Source organism: Macrobrachium nipponense, chromosome 1, assembly GCF_015104395.2.
Source record: "Macrobrachium nipponense isolate FS-2020 chromosome 1, ASM1510439v2, whole genome shotgun sequence".
Lineage (NCBI taxonomy): Eukaryota > Metazoa > Arthropoda > Malacostraca > Decapoda > Palaemonidae > Macrobrachium > Macrobrachium nipponense.
The window spans coordinates 84,185,101-84,204,257 of record NC_087200.1 but is presented as its reverse complement, the minus strand read 5'-3'; the positions used below and the strand labels follow the sequence as shown (position 1 = coordinate 84,204,257).

General features: G+C 39.3%; 1 protein-coding gene across 3 annotated transcripts in view; it reads right to left on the bottom strand.

The window, feature by feature from the left end:
- LOC135219422 (uncharacterized) overlaps positions 1-19,157 on the bottom strand; it is a 286,479-nt gene that overhangs the window by 27,867 nt on the left and 239,455 nt on the right. For all 3 annotated transcript variants that reach the window (XM_064256193.1, XM_064256191.1, XM_064256192.1), the window contains one exon: positions 11,760-11,887. In XM_064256193.1, coding sequence (XP_064112263.1) covers positions 11,774-11,887 — 114 coding nt within the window. In that variant the 3' untranslated portion in view covers positions 11,760-11,773. The remainder of the gene's footprint in view (positions 1-11,759; positions 11,888-19,157) is intronic.

Below are 19,157 nucleotides of genomic sequence, written 5' to 3'. Positions count from 1 at the left end.
ATCAATGGCATGCAGTGGGCGGGCTTAACTGCAAAGCTAGGTGGACTGTGCTTAAACACCCCCACATAAGTTGTTGTGCTTTTGGTTTTGTTACACGAGGAAAAAAAAAATGAAAACATATAAAAAAGCAAAAATAAATTTAAAACTGAAGTGCAAAATCACATAAACACAAATATTACATAATATATTATAATAATAAACAGCATTGCAATACAAAATAATTTAAAATCTTAATAATATTAATATAGGACATAATAAACATTGTAGTATAAAATAATTTAATAGCTTAAAAATATCAATACATATATGATATTTACCAGTAGTACAGTATACTGTGTACATAACAGTGTTTGGCTATAAAAAACAGAAATAAAAAAAGTGCAAAATCATGTAAAATTAATGTTAAAATGTATAAAGTAACATGAAGCAGTGTAAAGTACAGTATAAAAGCATTTAGTTTAAAATACTAAAACGACTGTCTTATTAACACAATCCTGGCTGTAATAATTTGAGTAGTGGTTGTGTTGTAGTGCTGCTTCTGTGCAGTGTAGTTTAATGTGTGCTATATATTTGCAGTGTCGTTTGTATTGAATTTGTACCCATGGGTCTGAATAAAATTCCTGGTAGTAGTGCAACAAAATGGAAAATAAGGTGGCTATGATATAAAGCAATAAAAATGGAAAATAGGTTCTCTTGGCTTGAGTTGGACAACAGTATCAACAATCATTCATGAAAAGGGATGGATTACACCCCATGTCAAAGATGATGCTCCAGGGATGAGGAACACTCATCATCTAGAAGAGGCAAGATCTACAAATAAATGCAACATCTTTCTCTTAGGACTGAATGGTAGACTCCTAAGCGTATTTCCAAAAGCCAGCTATTGATTCAAGAAACTGTTTTTAAGTTGAAAGACCTCAAGAAGTTTTCTGATAAAAAAAAAAAAAAAAAAAACAGATCCAAGGTGAAAATGCATGTTTTAATGCATGTTTTAATGAGTTAACAGCATCTGTGTTCCTTGCCATGTTGGTACAGATTGATGAGAAGCAATGGTTCTTTGCAACAAATACTATTCAATTTTATGAAACCAGTCTTTGCTGGAAGAAAATGGAGACCATTTATTTATATCCATGAAAGAGAAGACTATGCCAGGCTTTAAGGTAGAAAAAAGACAGGCCCCATTTTTTGAGAGGGTAATGGCACTGCTAGTGTATCAAGTAGAGAATCCTCAGATGCAGAACAACATCCCCGAGGCCTCTCCCAGTTATATGGATGTCAGATCCCAAGGCTTGGGTGATTATCATTCACCATTAGTTTTGACAATTGGTTCTTCACTGATTTTGTCCCAGACCACCTGCAAAACCTCATCGATATTGATCTGAACAGCACTGCTGTGTGCCTATCTCACAATACTACCTCTATCTTGCAACTGAAGATCCAGAAGACCATTGCCATCTTCAAGTGCTACTATCTTTAAGCAAACACTTAGGCAGGCTGTAGATGCAACAAACCTGAATGACAAATTAACATTCCATGATTCTTGGATGGGATACATCTACAAGGCGTGATTACAGCAGAATTCACTACTAAGTTTTTCCTTATGAGATGCTTTTGGATAAAAAGAAGAGCAAAAGAGTTCAGGAGACCCTCAACCTGTTCTTGCAGCGATTTGAAAATCCAAATTTAGAAGAATTTCACCCATCAACATTCTCCTCCTCTAGTCCATCGAGGGTATTGAAATTTTATTAAAAAGACAGTGAAATTTTAATATTGCACTATGAAACAACTTCTTGTACTAGCAGGGTCATGGGTTTGATTACAGATGGTTCATAGGATATCTAGGCGGTTTTTTTAAAATGATATTGTTATGTTACAATAAAGTTTCATACATACTTACCTGGCAGATATATACATAGCTAAGACTCCGTCGTCCCCGACAGAAATTCAAATTTCGCGCCACTCGCTACAGGTAGGTCAGGTGATCTACCGGCCTGCCCTGGGTGGCAGGACTAGGAACCATCCCCGTTTTCTATCATATTTTCTCTCTTCCACCTGTCTCCTGCGGGGAGGCTGGGTGGGCCTTTAATTGTATATATCTGCCAGGTAAGTATGTATGAAACTTTATTGTAACATAACAATATCATTTTCATACAATCAACTTACCTGTCAGATATATACATAGCTGATTGGCACCCTTCGGTGGAGGGTAAGAGACAGCTTCTATATGGAATAGACAGGTAAACAACATATGTTGTAGGTATAAATAAAACCTTGGTTCCTACCTGATAGGTGGTAGACTTCGTGGGTGTTTGCCCAGTAGTCTGCATCACCTCAAGAAACTTTAGCGAGATATATGATCTATGGCCAAGAGTTCTTGTGGGTCTGCCGATGGGGTCTTACCCACTTACTCGGCAGAGCCTAAAAGGACTTTGTCAATGGGTGCTGATCCACTTATATGACAATACACCTTATGAAGGAGCACACAACCAATCCCGACCACCTGATCCTAACCATATGTTAGAACTACAGATTGTTAAGAGTTATCCCCGAACTCGTCACAACAATCGTAACTCAAAACCGCTACGCACACATACATAATTTTCAAAATAAATTATACTCAACTAATTGGATATGACAAGAATTCTCTTACTGAACAACATAGACGGCCGCCCGTGCTAGCCTAAGTCCTCTATTGTTAGAAGAGACTCGACCATCTCCAAAAAGAAGAAAAGTATATATATAAGGATTGGTGTCGGCTCCCGTACCCAGAATCGTATCCGCCGATACGAAAGGACCTAGAGAAAAAACACATCTCATATGTCACACGCACGTCTTTTAAGTAATGAGATGCAAATACTGAGTTGCATCTCCAAAATGTCGTATCTATTATGTTTTTAACGACATATTCTTATGAAACGAGAGAGACGTCGCTATAGCTCTCACTTCATGAGCTTTTATTCTCAACAGTTGTAACTGTTCGTCAGGACAGGCCTTATGAGTGTCTGTAATGACGTTTCTTACAACGAATGCCAGCGCATTCTTGGACATCAGTCTTGTGGGTCTTTTACCGCGCACCAAAGACCTTGTCTAGAGCCTCCCATTTGATGCTTTCTCTGAAGGTAGAACTTCCGAGCTCTAACAGGGCAGAGAGACCTCTCTGTTTCTCTGCCTACGAGACTCGACATGCCTTTGACTTCGAATGCCTTAGGCCAGGGATTCGTAGGATTCTCGTTTTCCGCTAAAAACCGGGTCTTAAACGAGCAAATCGCTGAGCCTCCCTTCTTGAATGCTACTTCATCCTGCAGAGCATGCAATTCCTAATTCTCTTTGCCGTAGCTAAAGATAATAGGAATAGGCATTTTCGGGTAATGTTCTCTAAACGATGCCCGATGAGGAGGTTCGAATCTTTCGATGACAGATACTTTAGAACTACGTCTAGGTTCCAGTTCGGAGGTACTGGTTCCTTAGACTTGGAAGTCTCAAAAGACCTTATGAGATCGTGGAGATCTTCATTATCTGCCCGATCTAATCCTCTGTTCCTGAATACAGCCGAGAGCATACTTCTATATCCCTCTATTGTGGATACGGCTAGATGAGATTTTCCTCTCAGGAATAGCAGGAAATCCGCAAATTTCCGCTATAGAGGTAGTGGAGGAGGACAACTTCTTGGATCTACACCTCCTTCTAAATACCTTCCACTTCGACTGGTATACTTTCGTAGTGGAGGTTCTGCGTTCTCTCGCGATCGCGCTTGCTACTTCGCGAGAAAAGCCTCTCGCTCTGACAAGTCTTTCGATAGTCGAAAGGCAGTCAGAGCGAGAGCGGAGAGGTTTGATGGTTGTATGAGAAGATCCGTCCTTCCGGGTAGGGATCTTGGAAAGTCTACGATTCACTCTACCACCTCCGTGAACCATTCCTGGGCCGGCCAAAAGGTGGCTATTAACGTCATCCTCGTCTCCTTTGACGCCACAAACTTTTCATTACTAACCCCCGGATTTTGAATGGGGGAGAAGCATAAACGTCTCTCGAGACCAATTTAGCAGGAAGGCATCTACCATAAGTGCTCTGGGATCTTCCACGACCGAGCAAAACACTGGGAGCCTTTTTTGAAATGAAAGAATGTTGCGAAGAACTCCACCTGAGGAGTTCCCCACAGAGACCAGAGATCGAGACACACTTCCTCGTGTAAAGTCCATTCTGTATGAAGGACCTGGTTCCTCCTGCTGAGCCTGTCCGCCCTCACATTCCTTTCTCCCTGTAAGAACCTTGTCATCAGGGAGATGTTACTGTGATACGTCCAAAGTAATAGGTCTCTCGTGAGCTCGTAAAGGAACGAGGAGTGCGTCCCTCCCTGTTTCCGAATGGAGGCAAGAGGGGTGGTGTTGGGCGTCAACTCGTCCCCGTACTCCTCAAGAAGAAGGTTTAGTCAATACTTCTAGTTAGACAGACCTTCTCTTCCACTATATTCGTCATCCGAGTTTTCCTCTAACTCGGGATCTAAAAGCGTCTCCGCTCTCCTTTCCGAACATTCTTCTTCTTGCGGAAACAAACTCCTAACAGGAGAGGGGCTAAGGGAATGATAATCCTTCCACTTTCCCGCTCTAATAGTCTTGGAAGGCGTCATAAGCTTCGGCTTCTCTAGAATTTTAGAAGACTCTTCATGCTTACATGACGCTTCCCGTTTGCCAAGCGTCATGGATGACGTCTTTTGCTGACGTCTCGATGACGCTTCGCGCTTGGAAGACTCTCAGCTCTCCAAAGGCGTCCTCCTTGGCGTCATAATATTGGACGGAGCGTCATGTCTATGCTCCGTTTCCAATGACGCTTCGCGTCTAAAAGACGTCTTACCTCTCTCTGGCGTTACGAAACTCTCGTAAGCACCTGTTCTCGCTCTCGCACTAGACGCTTCTGTAAGACGTTTAGCCGTTTCCCGTCTGTATGACGCTTGTCGTTGAACAGGTAAGAGAGGACGAGACTTCTTAATTGGAAGCGTCACGTCCTTCCGACGTTGCGTTCGAGATGACCGTTGCTCTTGAACTGCTATAATGATTCTCTTGACGCTTCTCCCACGTCCAGTGCATGACGTCTTTCGTCATCACTCGGTGGGGAAAAAAGGAAAGGGTACTTCCGCGTACACTTCAGGTGACGCTGACGCCCCCTTCGCTTTCTTGCTATAAGACGGAGAGTCATCTGAGAAACTCTCCGGACTAGAATCCCTGTCAGGCGTCATATGACGCTTCAGCGGTTTCGACAAGTTCGATTCCCTACACCCTCGTTTAGGTGAGGGAGAGGGAGAGGACGAGAAACACTCGCGAAGGACGCTTTTCTATAGTGCCCTTGAGCCGCCTGCAACGAAGCAGAGCTAGCTTAAGGAACGTCTGACTGTTGGGGATTCCCCACAACCTCCTTAAGGCTTTCCACTTTCCTTCTCCTCTGGGTTCGTGAGCTTGGAAGAGGTCTAGGCTTAGGAGTGTCGCAGGAGCCTGGCACCTACTGGTGCTTGGAGGAGAAATGTTTCATTTTCCCTTTTTAAAGGGACGAAAGGCGGACCTACCTCTCTTCTGTGGAGCCTTCCTTCTTGCGGGAGGTCTGGAGATCGGACCACCTCGAAAGGGCTGCGTAGAAGTGCTAGGTCCTTTCTTGTCAGATACTAAAGCAGGTTTCTTCTTCCTAGCTGACTGCGTCAGAAGATCCTGCGTCGCCTTCTCAGTTAAAGAGTGAGCCACGTCCTTCACTAACTGAGAAGGGAACAAATAGTCAGACAGAGGTGCATCCAGTAGAGCTGCCCTCTGCGCATGTGAGACTGCCTTTGTTAAGAAGGCGCCATACACCGTCCTTTTCTTCAAAAGACCTGCTCCAAATAATGAAGAGACTTCCAAAGATCCATCCTGTACTGCTTTGTCGATGCAAGACAAAATGCATAACAGGGCTTCAGGTTCGATTCCCTGTGAATCGTGAGCTTTCTTGGACATCACCCCAAGGGACCAATCTAAGAAGTTGAAGACTTCCAATACATGGAAAAGTCCCTTGAGGAGATGATCCAGTTCTGAAATACTCCATGTAATACGAGCAGAATTAAGACTTGGACGCCTTGAAGCGTCAACTAACGTCGAAAAGTCTGCCTCTGTAGTAGAAGGGAGAGCGATACCCATATCCTCCCCCGTCTTGTACCATATGCCTCTTTTCCCAGCTAACCTTGCTGGAGGCATGCAAAATACTGTCCTGACTAAGTCTTTCTTCGACTTCATCCAGGAGTCTAAGGAGTGTAAAGCCCGCTTCATCGAGATGGTGGGCTTCATCTTCAGAAAAGACGAAGGCTTCTTCGTCTTCGCACTCGAAAAGAGCGAGCGCGGAGAAGGAGGAGCAGCCGGAGTCAACTCGTCTCCGTATTCCTCCAGAAGCATGGTAGTCAACACCTTATAGTTGGATAAGCCCTCTCTTCCATGATCGTCATCATCCGAGTTTTGCTCGAACTCGTGATAATTCTGAGTTTCCGTTCTCCTTTCAGAACTTTCTTCTTCTGGAGGAGACAAACTCTTGATCGGAGAGGGGCTAAGGGAATGAAAGCCTTTCCTTTTTCCCGTTTTGATCGACTTGGAAGGCGTCACAACCTGCTGCTTCTCTTGCGCTTTAGAAGACGTCTTGTATAACGTTTCCCGCTCTCCGAGCGTCATGTATGACGTCTCTTGTTGACGTCTTGATGACGCTTCGCGTCTGGAAGACGCTTCGCTCTCAAAGGGCTTCCTACTCGGCGTCATAATCTGGGACGGAGCGTCACGTCTAAGATCCTCTTGAAATGACGCTTCACTTCTAAAAGACGTCTTTCGATTCTCTTGTCTTACAACACTCTCGTCAGACCCCGTTCTTCGAGCAGGTGCGAGAGGACGAGACTTCTTAATTGGAAGTGTCACGTCCTTAAGACGGGGCGCTAAAACTCCCATAAGAGATGACAGTTGTTCCTGAACCGCCACAATTATCTTTCTTGACGCTTCTCCTACGTCTAGTGCATGACGGTTCTCGTCATCACTCGGGGAAGAAGCCTGATGGGGTACTTCCTCAAAAGCGTCAGATGACGTTGACGCCACCTTCGCCTTCTTAATAGCAGACGGGGCGTCATCCGAGAAGCGCTCCGGGCTTGAATCAATGTCTTGCTTCATATGACGCTTCAGCGGTCTCGATAAGTTCGACTCCTTCCACCCTCGTTTAGGTGAGGGAGAGGGAGAGGACGCGAAACACTCGCGAAGGACGCTTTTTCTATAGCGCCCTTGAGCTGGCTGCCATGAAGCAGAGCTAGCTGAAGGGACGTCTGACCGTTGGGGATTCCCCACGACCTCCTTAAGGCTTTCGACTTTCCTTCTCCTCTGGGCATGTGAGCTTGGAAGAGGTCTAGGCCTGGGAGCGCCGCAGGGACGATCAAACGCCCCCTCCACAACACTGATGGGACTCACTTCACTAAATGTTCACTATCACTAGCCTTACCTTTCGAGTCCGCCATCTTGGACTTCATGTCTCGAATAGTCGCTTTCAGATTGGCGATTTCCGATGCCGAATCCGAAAAGACACTCTGAGCATGAGATTTATAGGGAGAATCTACAGTAGTAGGGTTAGAATTATCCGTGAAAGGCTCAATAGGCCTTGAATTCACACCTTTCAGTCGTCTAACTCTATCCCTCTCTAACTTCTTCAAATAAGAAGTCAAAGTCTTCCATTCTTCTGCATTCAAACCCTCACATTCCTTACAAGTGTTAATAGCAGAACACTGAACCCCCCTACATTTACGGCATACAGTGTGAGGATCAACCGAAGCTTTCGGTATCCTCACCCTGCAGCCTACATTCACACACATTCTCACACTCACATTAGAATCAGACATACTGAGAAAAATCCAAAAGAGTTATTCCAAAAACAGTCCACAGTAGCGAATGCCAAAACACGATCCAAATACGTCACCAAAAAGCCGAAAAACGTTGATCAAATGTTGAAAAATGAATCTAAGTCAGGAGGTAATAACAACAATGTTGATACCACCGGCGACAGAGAAAATATGATAGAAAACGGGGATGGTTCCTAGTCCTGCCACCCAGGGCAGGCCGGTAGATCACCTGACCTACCTGTAGCGAGTGGCGCGAAATTTGAATTTCTGTCGGGGACGACGGAGTCTTAGCTATGTATATATCTGACAGGTAAGTTGATTGTATGAAAATGTATATTTGATGAAGTTGTTTTTCAAAAGTTGTTACAACAACTTCTGAAGTCATTCTCTCTCAGACTAGGCTGGATGATCATATATGAAATGGAGATACTCTGGTGGTTGTAAAATCAGTGGAATTGTGCTGCTGTGCAAGACTCCTCCAACCAAAAAGTACCTTGGGATAGAATGTGACGAGCTCCAGGAGGCCTGGAGTGATGACATTTACTTGAAACTTCCCTATTAAACAACACAAAAGTATAAACTTTAGACATCAAAGCCATCCCAGACCTCTAGCATTTATTCACTGCAATAAAGTGGTGAGCAGATCCAGCAAAGGTGTCCCCTACACCTGCTTGAGGGCCTTAAGATTTCCAAGAGCAGAGACCCCTCAGATGGAATAAGCTAGCAGGACCTTTCAAACTGCAATAAATGCTGCCCTGAAATGAGTTTTCGCTTTAATACTTTGGAGCCTCACTACACCTGATGTACCTCTTATTGAATCCTCCTTTACTGTACTTGCCTCTTCTAAGCATGTGATGGAGATTCATGTCTTGTCAAGATAAGTCTTCAATTATACCCATGAGTCTTTGGTGGGACCTGTGGTTCATCCACAAACTGCTATTCCTGCCTTACTTTGCATATGAGGACAGTATCTTTTATCCAGTAAGACCCATCATGATCTTTCTCCTCCCTTCAAAGTGATCATATGAATCTCCAAATCTTCAGGAATCTGATTTATTAATGGCTTTGTTAGTTTACTCTGCATAATTACTTGGAGGTTAGTTGGCCTTTAAGTTTAATCTAGAGCTCTCTGCCAGACTCTCTCTAGGTTTAATTTCTCTATGAAATGTTACACAAAAATATTCAGACGTATACTTGTTAAGACTGACGGCTGTGGAGGGCCATTCTTTGTCAGTAAGGAAGGATGTGAATCATTCATCCTCATTTTCTTCATGGACCTCATTCCTCAAGTTTTAGGCACATATGTATTTTTCTAGATTATCTAAATTCCTTTCTTGAAATTATAAATTTTACATTGTTTAGTGCTTCATGAAAGTTCAACAAATTACATGGTTGATACATCTTTTCATTTTGAGTTTTGGCCATAGAAAATCCTCTGAAGTGTGGATAGTTTTTTTATCTTGCAGTCTTCTCTATTCATCTCTTCCAGCTCCTATCTTATCATCTTTCCCTCAATTAAACTGTGATTCAAACTATTTATGATTAATGGATTTGAAATGAATAATGATTTTCCAATTAAATATATTTTCATACTAACCAAAAACTTATCATATTCTAGTTCCTTCCTCCCTTCCCTGCACTCTCTTTAGAATGAAGCCTAACAGGATGGGAGTGGTTTAGAAAAGAATAGTAAGATCTTGTAAAGCACCAAAACAAAAGAAAAGTGTTTTCACAATGAAAAGAATGTTTTGTACATTCCAAACAATGCACAAAAAGTGATTATTAAGGGTCAGTTACCTTCCTAATAAAAAAAATCTGGGATTATAGGTTTGAACAAATGAATGTTGGAAAAGTTCATTCCAGTTCCAATACCTGCAATGCAAAGCTTACCTTCCAGATTTTTCAGTTTTATAACAATTTTTTTTTTTTTTTTTTACAGACATCTTTGCCTCTGGAAAATTCTGATATGTAATGAATTATGACGAGTTAAAATCCCATGGGCTGAGGTGCCGCTCACTATATACTATCTCATACATCAAATTAAGGTTCCAGAGTTATTTCTGGGACTGTGTTATTTTGGATTACCGTATATATTCGTGTAACACACGATCTCGCACATAATGCAGCCCCCAAATTTTCACCCTTAAAAAATGAGTTTATCACATATCTCACGTATCTTGCGAGTTAAATTCACAATACCAAATACATAACAATAGGCTAACCTCTTTTCCTCTTCTTTATTTATTGCATTTATTAGTTAGACTAACCCCTTTTTCTCCATCCCTTTATCTATCCCATCTTCTAGTTGAGTTTAAAAAAGTAAATGAAAATGCAAAAAGTATTGTTAGTAATGATAAATTTGTTTTGAAAAGAATAACAACAGCCTTTTTGCTTGCATTTCAGCCATCGTATGATAGTAAAAAATTACCGTAGTTATGTTACAAATGACGTTAAGGAGAATAGAACTGATATATTTTTACATTACTATATCCTCACTTGCTATGGAGAAAAGATCGGTAAGGTCATATACTGCTAAATTTAATCTGTAAGTTTTAGCTGATGTTGAGGAAAGAATGTTGATCAGCTAATGAACGACTATTATCATACACTGGCAACGTGGATGAAGCTCTTGCAAACTTCAGTATAGTACCATCAAACTTGACTGTAAAAATTTGAGAGAAAAGTGTTTTAATCAAAACTATTAGGCATGAAAGAATGGATTTTACTGTTTTCACTTCAATAAAAGATAAATACGTAAAGCTCGTAGCATACTGATGAGATCAAGTGAAAATATTAAACGGAATCAGTTGATTTTTGTTTATGCAATAAACATGCTCTCAGTGCCATCTACTAACAAAAAAATAACTAAATTTTGTTCACAAATGATATTTTGTTCACAAATGATATGTTTTTAAGTGATATTTCAACTTGGAAAACACTTTGTATAACATAAAATAACCATGTCCCATATAAATAGAGTATCTTGAGATTCGTTTGCATTAACTAGAAGCAAGAAAATCCCTCTGATTTAAGTTCAGTACAGCAAAACAAACTTACCTTCCAATCACTCTAAGCTGATTTCCAAGCCAAAACATTGATAGCTATGTTTGCATTTTATAATATAAACAAATAGTAATATGAAAATACATATAATGTTATTGGATGCAGTGAAGTAAAGCATAACTTTTTAAAAGACCCATGGAAAAAATTCATATCCATTATGTTTGTATTTTATCATACAATACTAATGTGTGATTATTACATACTCGAATTTTATATCATGTATGATGCAACCCGCTTAAAATTAGCTCCACAATTAGGTCTTTAAAAGTCACATGATAGGCGAGTATATACAGTTATTACATTCACAGTAACAGAGGCTATTGACTTGAAATTCAAGCTTCCAAATAAAATGGTTTTCATTAGGAAGAAGTAAGAGGTAGTAAAGGGAAATGCAGAAATTAGAGATCCAACTAATTAAAAAAGAAAAAGTTAAAAATGTATTAAAATGCAAGGAGAACAGTAGCAGGGTAGTAGTGCTTTGCACCTTCACTTGAACTTCTGAAGTTTCAATTGCACAACATCCTCTGGGAAGCTGTTCCACAGTCCAACAGGGGTGAGGAATAAAGAACCTCTGGAACCGATTAGTTTGGCAGTGAGGCACTGTTATTGCATAGTGGTGCTGCTGTTCAGCAAATATGGTTGCTCTAAGCAGATAAAGGGGATAAGGGATCAATTGTGAATGAAAAAGTGACAAACAAGAAACCACCCATCGATGGTCCAAGTCATGACTACTATTATTAGGAAACAGAAACCTGGCAGACACAGACACCCACTAGTTATGATAAAGAACAGTATCTTTGTAAGAGGAATATTTTTTACTTACTTGTCTTTCTCTGTCTAAGGTTTTGAAGACAGAACAATATGATTTACATATCCATCAGGTACATATGTCTGGACATCTGGTAATGATGAAATAAAGGACTGAAGGTCATCAGGTATTGGTGTTCCATCCTGAAACATATAAGTGTTACTGTATTATAATTTTATAAAACTACAGACTGTACTTTTATAAAAATTATACAGCTGTTACTTATATATGCTATGGTTACAAAGCAATTTTATCGAAGTTTGCAAATCCACATATTTAAAGAGACGTTGTATAAAGTACTTACCAAAATAACCTTAATTGTCAAAATTGCCACATGATTGCATGAGTAACATTTTGCATGCTGTAATTGTTATTCATAAAATGACAAATTTTTAAGTTTGTATTTTTAATATCTAACAACCTTGAGGTCTTAGCAGTAGGACAAATCTTTTGGCACCAGCTGGAAACCAGTAAAAAAACACTAAAAAACTGAAAATCCATACAGGGAATCTGTGGCATTTGGCATGCGAGGTTCTTACTTCCATTATTCATTAAACAGATGTACCTGATTGACAACTCTCTATAATTATGGTGGTGTCCAGGTACTAAATTGCATAAATACGCATAATTGGCATTACTAAGCATGATTGGTATTTTAATTATCTCTGGGAGTGACACGGCTTAGCAGCAGAGTACTGCCATCGGCAAGATCTTGAACAAGGTTCAATTCCTGCTCTTCATCAAATACAGCTAAATATGGTAGCTTGTTGGGTGTCAAAGGTCTAGAAGAAATGAGACGGCTACCCAATATATAAAAACCTGAGCCACGTATGCATTTATTTGATGGCTGTGATTAAATTCTCAAGTGTATTATCTTCTGTAAAACTCAAACCAGTGTTTCATGAAAAATGAAAAAGCTAAAGCTCTTATAGGTAGTTAAGGTACAAATAACTGTTTACTTTAAGAACTTGGTACTGGGAGGCAACAAATTGTTAGAAATGAAGGAACAAGTTGCATTAAATTTGTCGTAAAATTGCTGGGTGGCTTGCATATATGTAGGGTTTAAGCTACATGGGATGAGATATGGAAGGGGTATGTATATGTGGCCATACATTCAGTATCAAAATTTCTAGACCAACAACTGTCACTGGTAAAGATAAAAATTAAAACAAGTACCCTTGATAGGTCTAGGCTCACAAAGAACACCAACAAAACCACCTCCTAAAAATCTACAAAAATTGTTAATATGAACAAGTGTGAAACCTTTGACAACTGATTAATGAAGTCAAGTATTAGAGCACTGTGGTTAACCAAGTCAACTATTACCGTATATACTCGAATAACGTGCGATCTCACATATCATGCGAACCCCAAATTTTCACCAATAAACAGTGGTTGTGTCATGTATCAAGCGAGTTCCTTTTCCGAGAGCGTCAGTTCATAAGGTTGGTGGTTTAGCATGCTAATGGCCGAGTCATTCAGATATGTGCTGCTGGTAGTCAAGTTACGTAATTTTCTTACTAATCTCGAGAACTGAATAGAAAATCTCAAGATTAAAAAATAATCCTAAGATAATAAAATAATTGTAAAAATAACACCCCTTGGAGTCCTAAATCAATCAATATCTCTCTCTCTCTCTCGGGAATAAATACTGTAATTTGAGTCTTTCACCAACGGGTATCAGTAAATGTGTAGACATTGTGTGCGTTTAAAAAAATGTGCAGTACACACACATTCCTATGTTTTGGTTTTTGGAATTTTTCAGAATTCGGAAATGTGAGGTTAGATGCATAATCAAACAAACATCACTACTGCAGCAAAAACACTTTTTCACTTTAAGTTTTTCATTATTGTTATTTATTAATTACAGTTTATTTAAATAAATATTAATATAATACTGTTAAATGAATGTGACACCTATAATAAAATAGTGGGACAATTAATACCACATGTTAACTAATAGCTATTATTTTCAAAACAAACATTCCGTAAAACGCAAAAAATATATGTACATAACAAATATAATAATGGTTTGCAGTTCAACTTGTGAATTTTAACAATAAGTATTACTATAATATATTTCACCATATTGATTGATGTTGAAGAGTCATAAAATTTTGAGGATGGTCCGGGAAAAGGATTTGTACTTTGTGATTACGTATCGCTACAACACCATGAGGTATTTTCATACCACTATATTGATGACGCATCGCTACGACACACTGGTATTTTTCATACCACTATACATTAAAGTTAAAGTGATCATATTATATTATTGTTTTCACGAAGAAATAATTATATAAAGAAAATTATTGAGTAATTTTTTCCGTCAGCAGTCAGAAAATCACGAACATGGTAACGTTCAAACCTAGTGCCATCCACGGCATATGTCGATAAATAGAACAGATGCAGAGGGCAGTCATTGGATAACAGATCTCCATGGCTACCAACCAACCAATCAGGTGTGTTATACTACTTTGTGAATTTCTTAGAATGAACGTTTACACACGTGAAGCTAACGATGATGTGTGTGTTTTGCATACAATAAGTAGTAGTTTTAGTTTTTATTAGTGTAAGTATTTTACTGATTACATGAAGAATAGAATGATTCCTTCTCATTACTTTGAATGCAAAATGGTTTGAAGATTCTTCCGCAAAAAGAACAGAGAAATAAAAAATTCTTCAGAATATGATACCTATTTACTAACGCGGTTGACATACCTTCAAAACAAAATTCAGCTCTTTAATCTCTGGAAAATGTTAATCTTTCTGTCTGCTGGCCACACCCTTTATATCCCCGGCGACTAACAACAACAAAATTTTTTAACAGTATGCCCCATACACAAACACACACACATACAGTTGCGCGTGTGCTAATACCTATTGGTTTCAGAGACTCAAGTTAACACTTACAGTATAGTTGAGAGGAGAGAGAGAGTTCATCCTAGATGGCCTTGGTTCATCTCTCTAATCTCTCGAGGAATGTCAAGATTTGTTCCCTGTTCTTTGTAAATTTAGTCCATCCGACTGACAGCAACAAATTTCATTTTTTTTTTTTTGGTCTTCCAGATATGAATTACCCGTACTGCACATTTTTTAACAAGCATGAACACACTGCCTGCATATGTACTAATGCCCACAGGTTAAATATACTCTCTCTCTCTCTCTCTCTCTCTCTCTCTCTCTCAGGAAAGTTACTGTCAATTCAATTTATCAGTATCTATTCCTGATAGACAGACAGAGTAAATATTTAGGACTCCAAGGCTTGGCATATGTCAATTATTTTATTATCTTGGGATTTTTGGTTAATCTTGGGATTTTCCATGGTCAACTCTTGGGATTAGTAAAAAAAATGCGATTATTTGAGTAGCAGTAGCAGCAGCTGCAGCGCACACCCAAATGAAGCTGGTAAGCCTAGCACGCCAAACAATAGTATTTACAAAATGAGCTGAGCTCTCTGGCTGGGCTGTTTTGGTCCTCCCACGTGTTTGATCGCATATCTGCCAGATTTATAACAACAACAGAGATAAAACCATTTCTCCCATTACAGATATCAAATATTATCTTTTCCGTTACGCAGAATTCTAAATAAATTACGTAGGTTCACGATTGATAAAGTTTTTTTTCTGCAATAACAAGAAACGGAGTCAGATTTTCTATCAACATGGCATCTCATTTTGGTGCTGTTGCGAATATTTCAACCAGTTCCACGTGCGTTTAAATCCATACTGACTGTACAGTCTGGAGGCAGTTCTCCCTTCTACACATAACTTGATTTCTTAATATCGTAGGTATAGAATAAATTGGTGAGCAAGGAAATATGAAATATAGCATAACAGAGTAAGTTTGACGAGTGAGAAAATAAACAATCGTATACAGACAGATTCTCTCTCTCTCTGACAAAATAATAGATAGGAAACAATGACTGAATATTGCTTGAATGCGATATGGCAAAGTTTTGGCCTGACTGAAGTGTGGATTGATAAAGTTTTTTTATGCAATAACAAGAAATGGAGTCAGATTTTCTATCAACATGGCATCTCATTTTGGTGCTGTTGCGAATATTTCAACCAGTTTCCACGTACGTTTAAATCCATACCGACTGTACAGTCTGGAGGCAGTTCTTTCTTCTACACATATCTTGATTTCTTATATCGTAGTTATAGAATAAATTGTTGAGCGCTCTCTCTCTCTCTCTCTGACAAAATAAGATAGGAAACGATTGAATATTGCTTGAATGCGATATGGCAAAGTTTTGGCCTGACTGAAGTGTGGAGTGACTTTGACACCGACTTACAAGTCATTCCTGGTCATCTCACAGCCAAGGATAGACCAAGGGCTAAAGGATAGACATCAACTTCACAGCCGAGAAAGGGCAATCATATACAAAATAAATAGGTATGGAAAATGCGAAATGCGGGCCTATGTTGTCCCATAAAAAACTGCTCTCGCTCGGACAGCTATTTAGGAGAGAGAGAGAGAGAGAGAGAGAGAGAGGAGAGAGAGAGAGAGAGAGACGAGAAGAGGAGAGAGAGAGAGAAATCCGGAGAGGTGAGGAGAGAGAAGAGGTGGTGAGAGAGATAGAGAGAGAGAGAGAGAGAGAGAGAGAGAGAGAGCAGGGCTGAATAGGAAGGAGATTAAAGTACCTGGGAATGAAAACCCCTTATAATCTTATAATTATAGCCTCGGGGTTTGTCTCAAGGACATTCAAAGGTCTGTCACATACGGGCAGTTGTTGTTTTTGTAAAATTAGCATAAGGGCAGATCTTTAAAAGCCACGCCACGGTGACAAGACTATACCTTCCATATGAATTGACGATGTCCTATACGACCTTCCATATGTATTGACGATGTCCTATACGAAGATGTTTATTAATTTTACGCATTTTTTTTACTTTAATAAATTTTCACTTACCTGTGTATCCTAAAATAAAAATAATAGTTCAAGTAACAAATTTTTCTTTTACCGAGTAAAACAAAAAGTAAAAAATCCTTTGGTATTGTGCTTTAATCAACTGATCTGGAAATTATAGATGGTTAGTCTGGAACATTTAAACATGTTGTATAAACCAAAATAATGCAAATGGCGCACGATCGCTCTTTTGTATTTTAAAATACAATAGTAATATGAGAATGCATACAATATTATTGGATATAGTGAAGTACAAGTAAAGCATAACTTTTTAAAAGATCTACTGTTTTCCTCCGGTAGTAACTATCGCAATCTGCCGATTTGGGAAAGCATAGACGATACACTAATTTTATACCGCATGTATGATGCGACCCCTTTAAAATTAGCTTCGAAATTAGGTTTCAAAAGTCACATAATATGCGAGTATATACGGTATTTGTCAACAGGTTAGCTATCAAGAAAAAAAGTATGGTGAATGTGAAATAAGCTTATATTTCACTACGTATATGAAAGTAGTTCTATATAAAATTAAACCATATAAATGGAAACTGACTTTGTTTCGTTTAAAAATCATTACCCTGCAATTTACAATTTTTTGTATTATACGTATAACACAATTTTTAAAATATGTAATTTAAACATCAAAGGAACCTCATAATATAATATAATAATAATAATAAATGAAACAGGGAATACTATAAAAAAATGTTTATATGTCCTTTCATTTGACAAGGATATAACAAAGAAATATAATAAAAAAAATATTGTAAGTAGTATAATAATAAAAACTTAAATTCATATTATGACAATTTAATTACATAAGAAATGCCTCCAGATACAAAAGTACAATGCCTTATTTGCCCAAATTACAGTAAACCCCTGCTATTCGTGGACTTGCCTATTCGCATTTTTTCTATGGGCTGTATATATTCATTATTCCAGGAAATTCGCCTATTTGCGGTATTTTTCACTGAGAAATATTCACAAATTACTGCATTTTTATATAATTTTTGTGAACAAATTCATTCTTGTAATAAAACTATTAAAATACTGCAATATACCAAATTTGTAACTAATTTGTATTTTTCATAACTAACAAACCTGAGGTCTTAACAGGTAAAGGCCCACCTCGAACCACCCCTCTAGCAGTCTAAACTGGGTTAGAAATATAACTGGTGGGTCACAGGTAGCCGTGGGCATTCTGGGTATACATGCCCCGTGACCTGGTATAGATGCCAATAGTCCCTGGATCTCACAAGTGTAATTTTAATTCTACCGGTTTCCAGCTTGGCGCTAGTAAATCCTAATGTTAAGAACTCAGGTTTGTTAGTTATGAAAAATACAAATTAGTTACAAATTTGGTATTTGTTCATATACGGGACAAACCTTCGGTCTTAACATTAGGATAGACTTACTATTGGAGGGAGGTAAGTCTCTACAACTGACTGGGAGTTTGCCACCTTATCCATTTCTGAATATATAGGGAAATTCTAAGAGAATGGACAATGAACCTAGAACCAAAGATATAAGCGGATCTATTGGTTTTCCCCCACTGGGTGTAGATACCATTCTATTGTTTACTCTTGTCCCTTGCAACTGGATCCACCTTCACCCCTCTTTTCCCTATTATCCAGAGAGGTGTGTTGCTACTGAAAAGTATATCATAACCTAAGATAGCTTCACAGTATGGCTGACCACCTCACCTGCATCTAGTCCGTTCCAGCACATGACGGTACTCTCCTTCATATTGCCCGTAGTTAAAGGAGTAGAAAGAAAGTAGTAAAGAAAAAAGACCAGTCATCCCATTCATTCTACTTTCATACCTTCATCTTAGACTAGACGCAAACTGACCCGCCCGGGGCACTGGATGAGCTATATCACTTGTTGGGCCGCCACCACTGGACCCAAGGAATAAGTGTCCAAGGATCTATGGGCAACGTCTTTCAAATAAAATGAGGTGAAAGTTGTTTGCCGTTTCCACACACCAGCTTTCAGAATTCTATCCACAGACATGTTCTTCTTAAATGCCAGAGAAGCACTCAAGCCCCTGATGTCATGAGCTCTAGCTCCCACCTGGCTATCTGACCCTCTGTCTTCTGCCATATAAGCATCTCTGATCATCTCCCTTAGCCAAAACGATATTGTATTCCTGGACACTTCCTTCTTGTTCCATCCTGTACTTACGAACAACCTCCGGCACCCCGGCCTGAGGTGCCTTGTTCTCTTTAAGTACTCCTTAGTGCCTGACGGGGCACAGGAGCATCTCATCTTTGTCATTGTCTACAAAGTCTGCCAAGGAAGGTATGGTAAAGGAGTCGAATCTGCCGTCTACTATTGTTGGATTTTGGGTCTTGGCCACGAATTCTGGGACAAACTCAAATACCATTGATCTCCAACCTCTCGAGTGCTTTATGAGATATGACAGGCCATGTGGCTCCCCACCCTTTTGGTTGAAGCCAGGGCCAATAAGAAGACTGTCTTCAGGGTCAGGCTCCTATCCG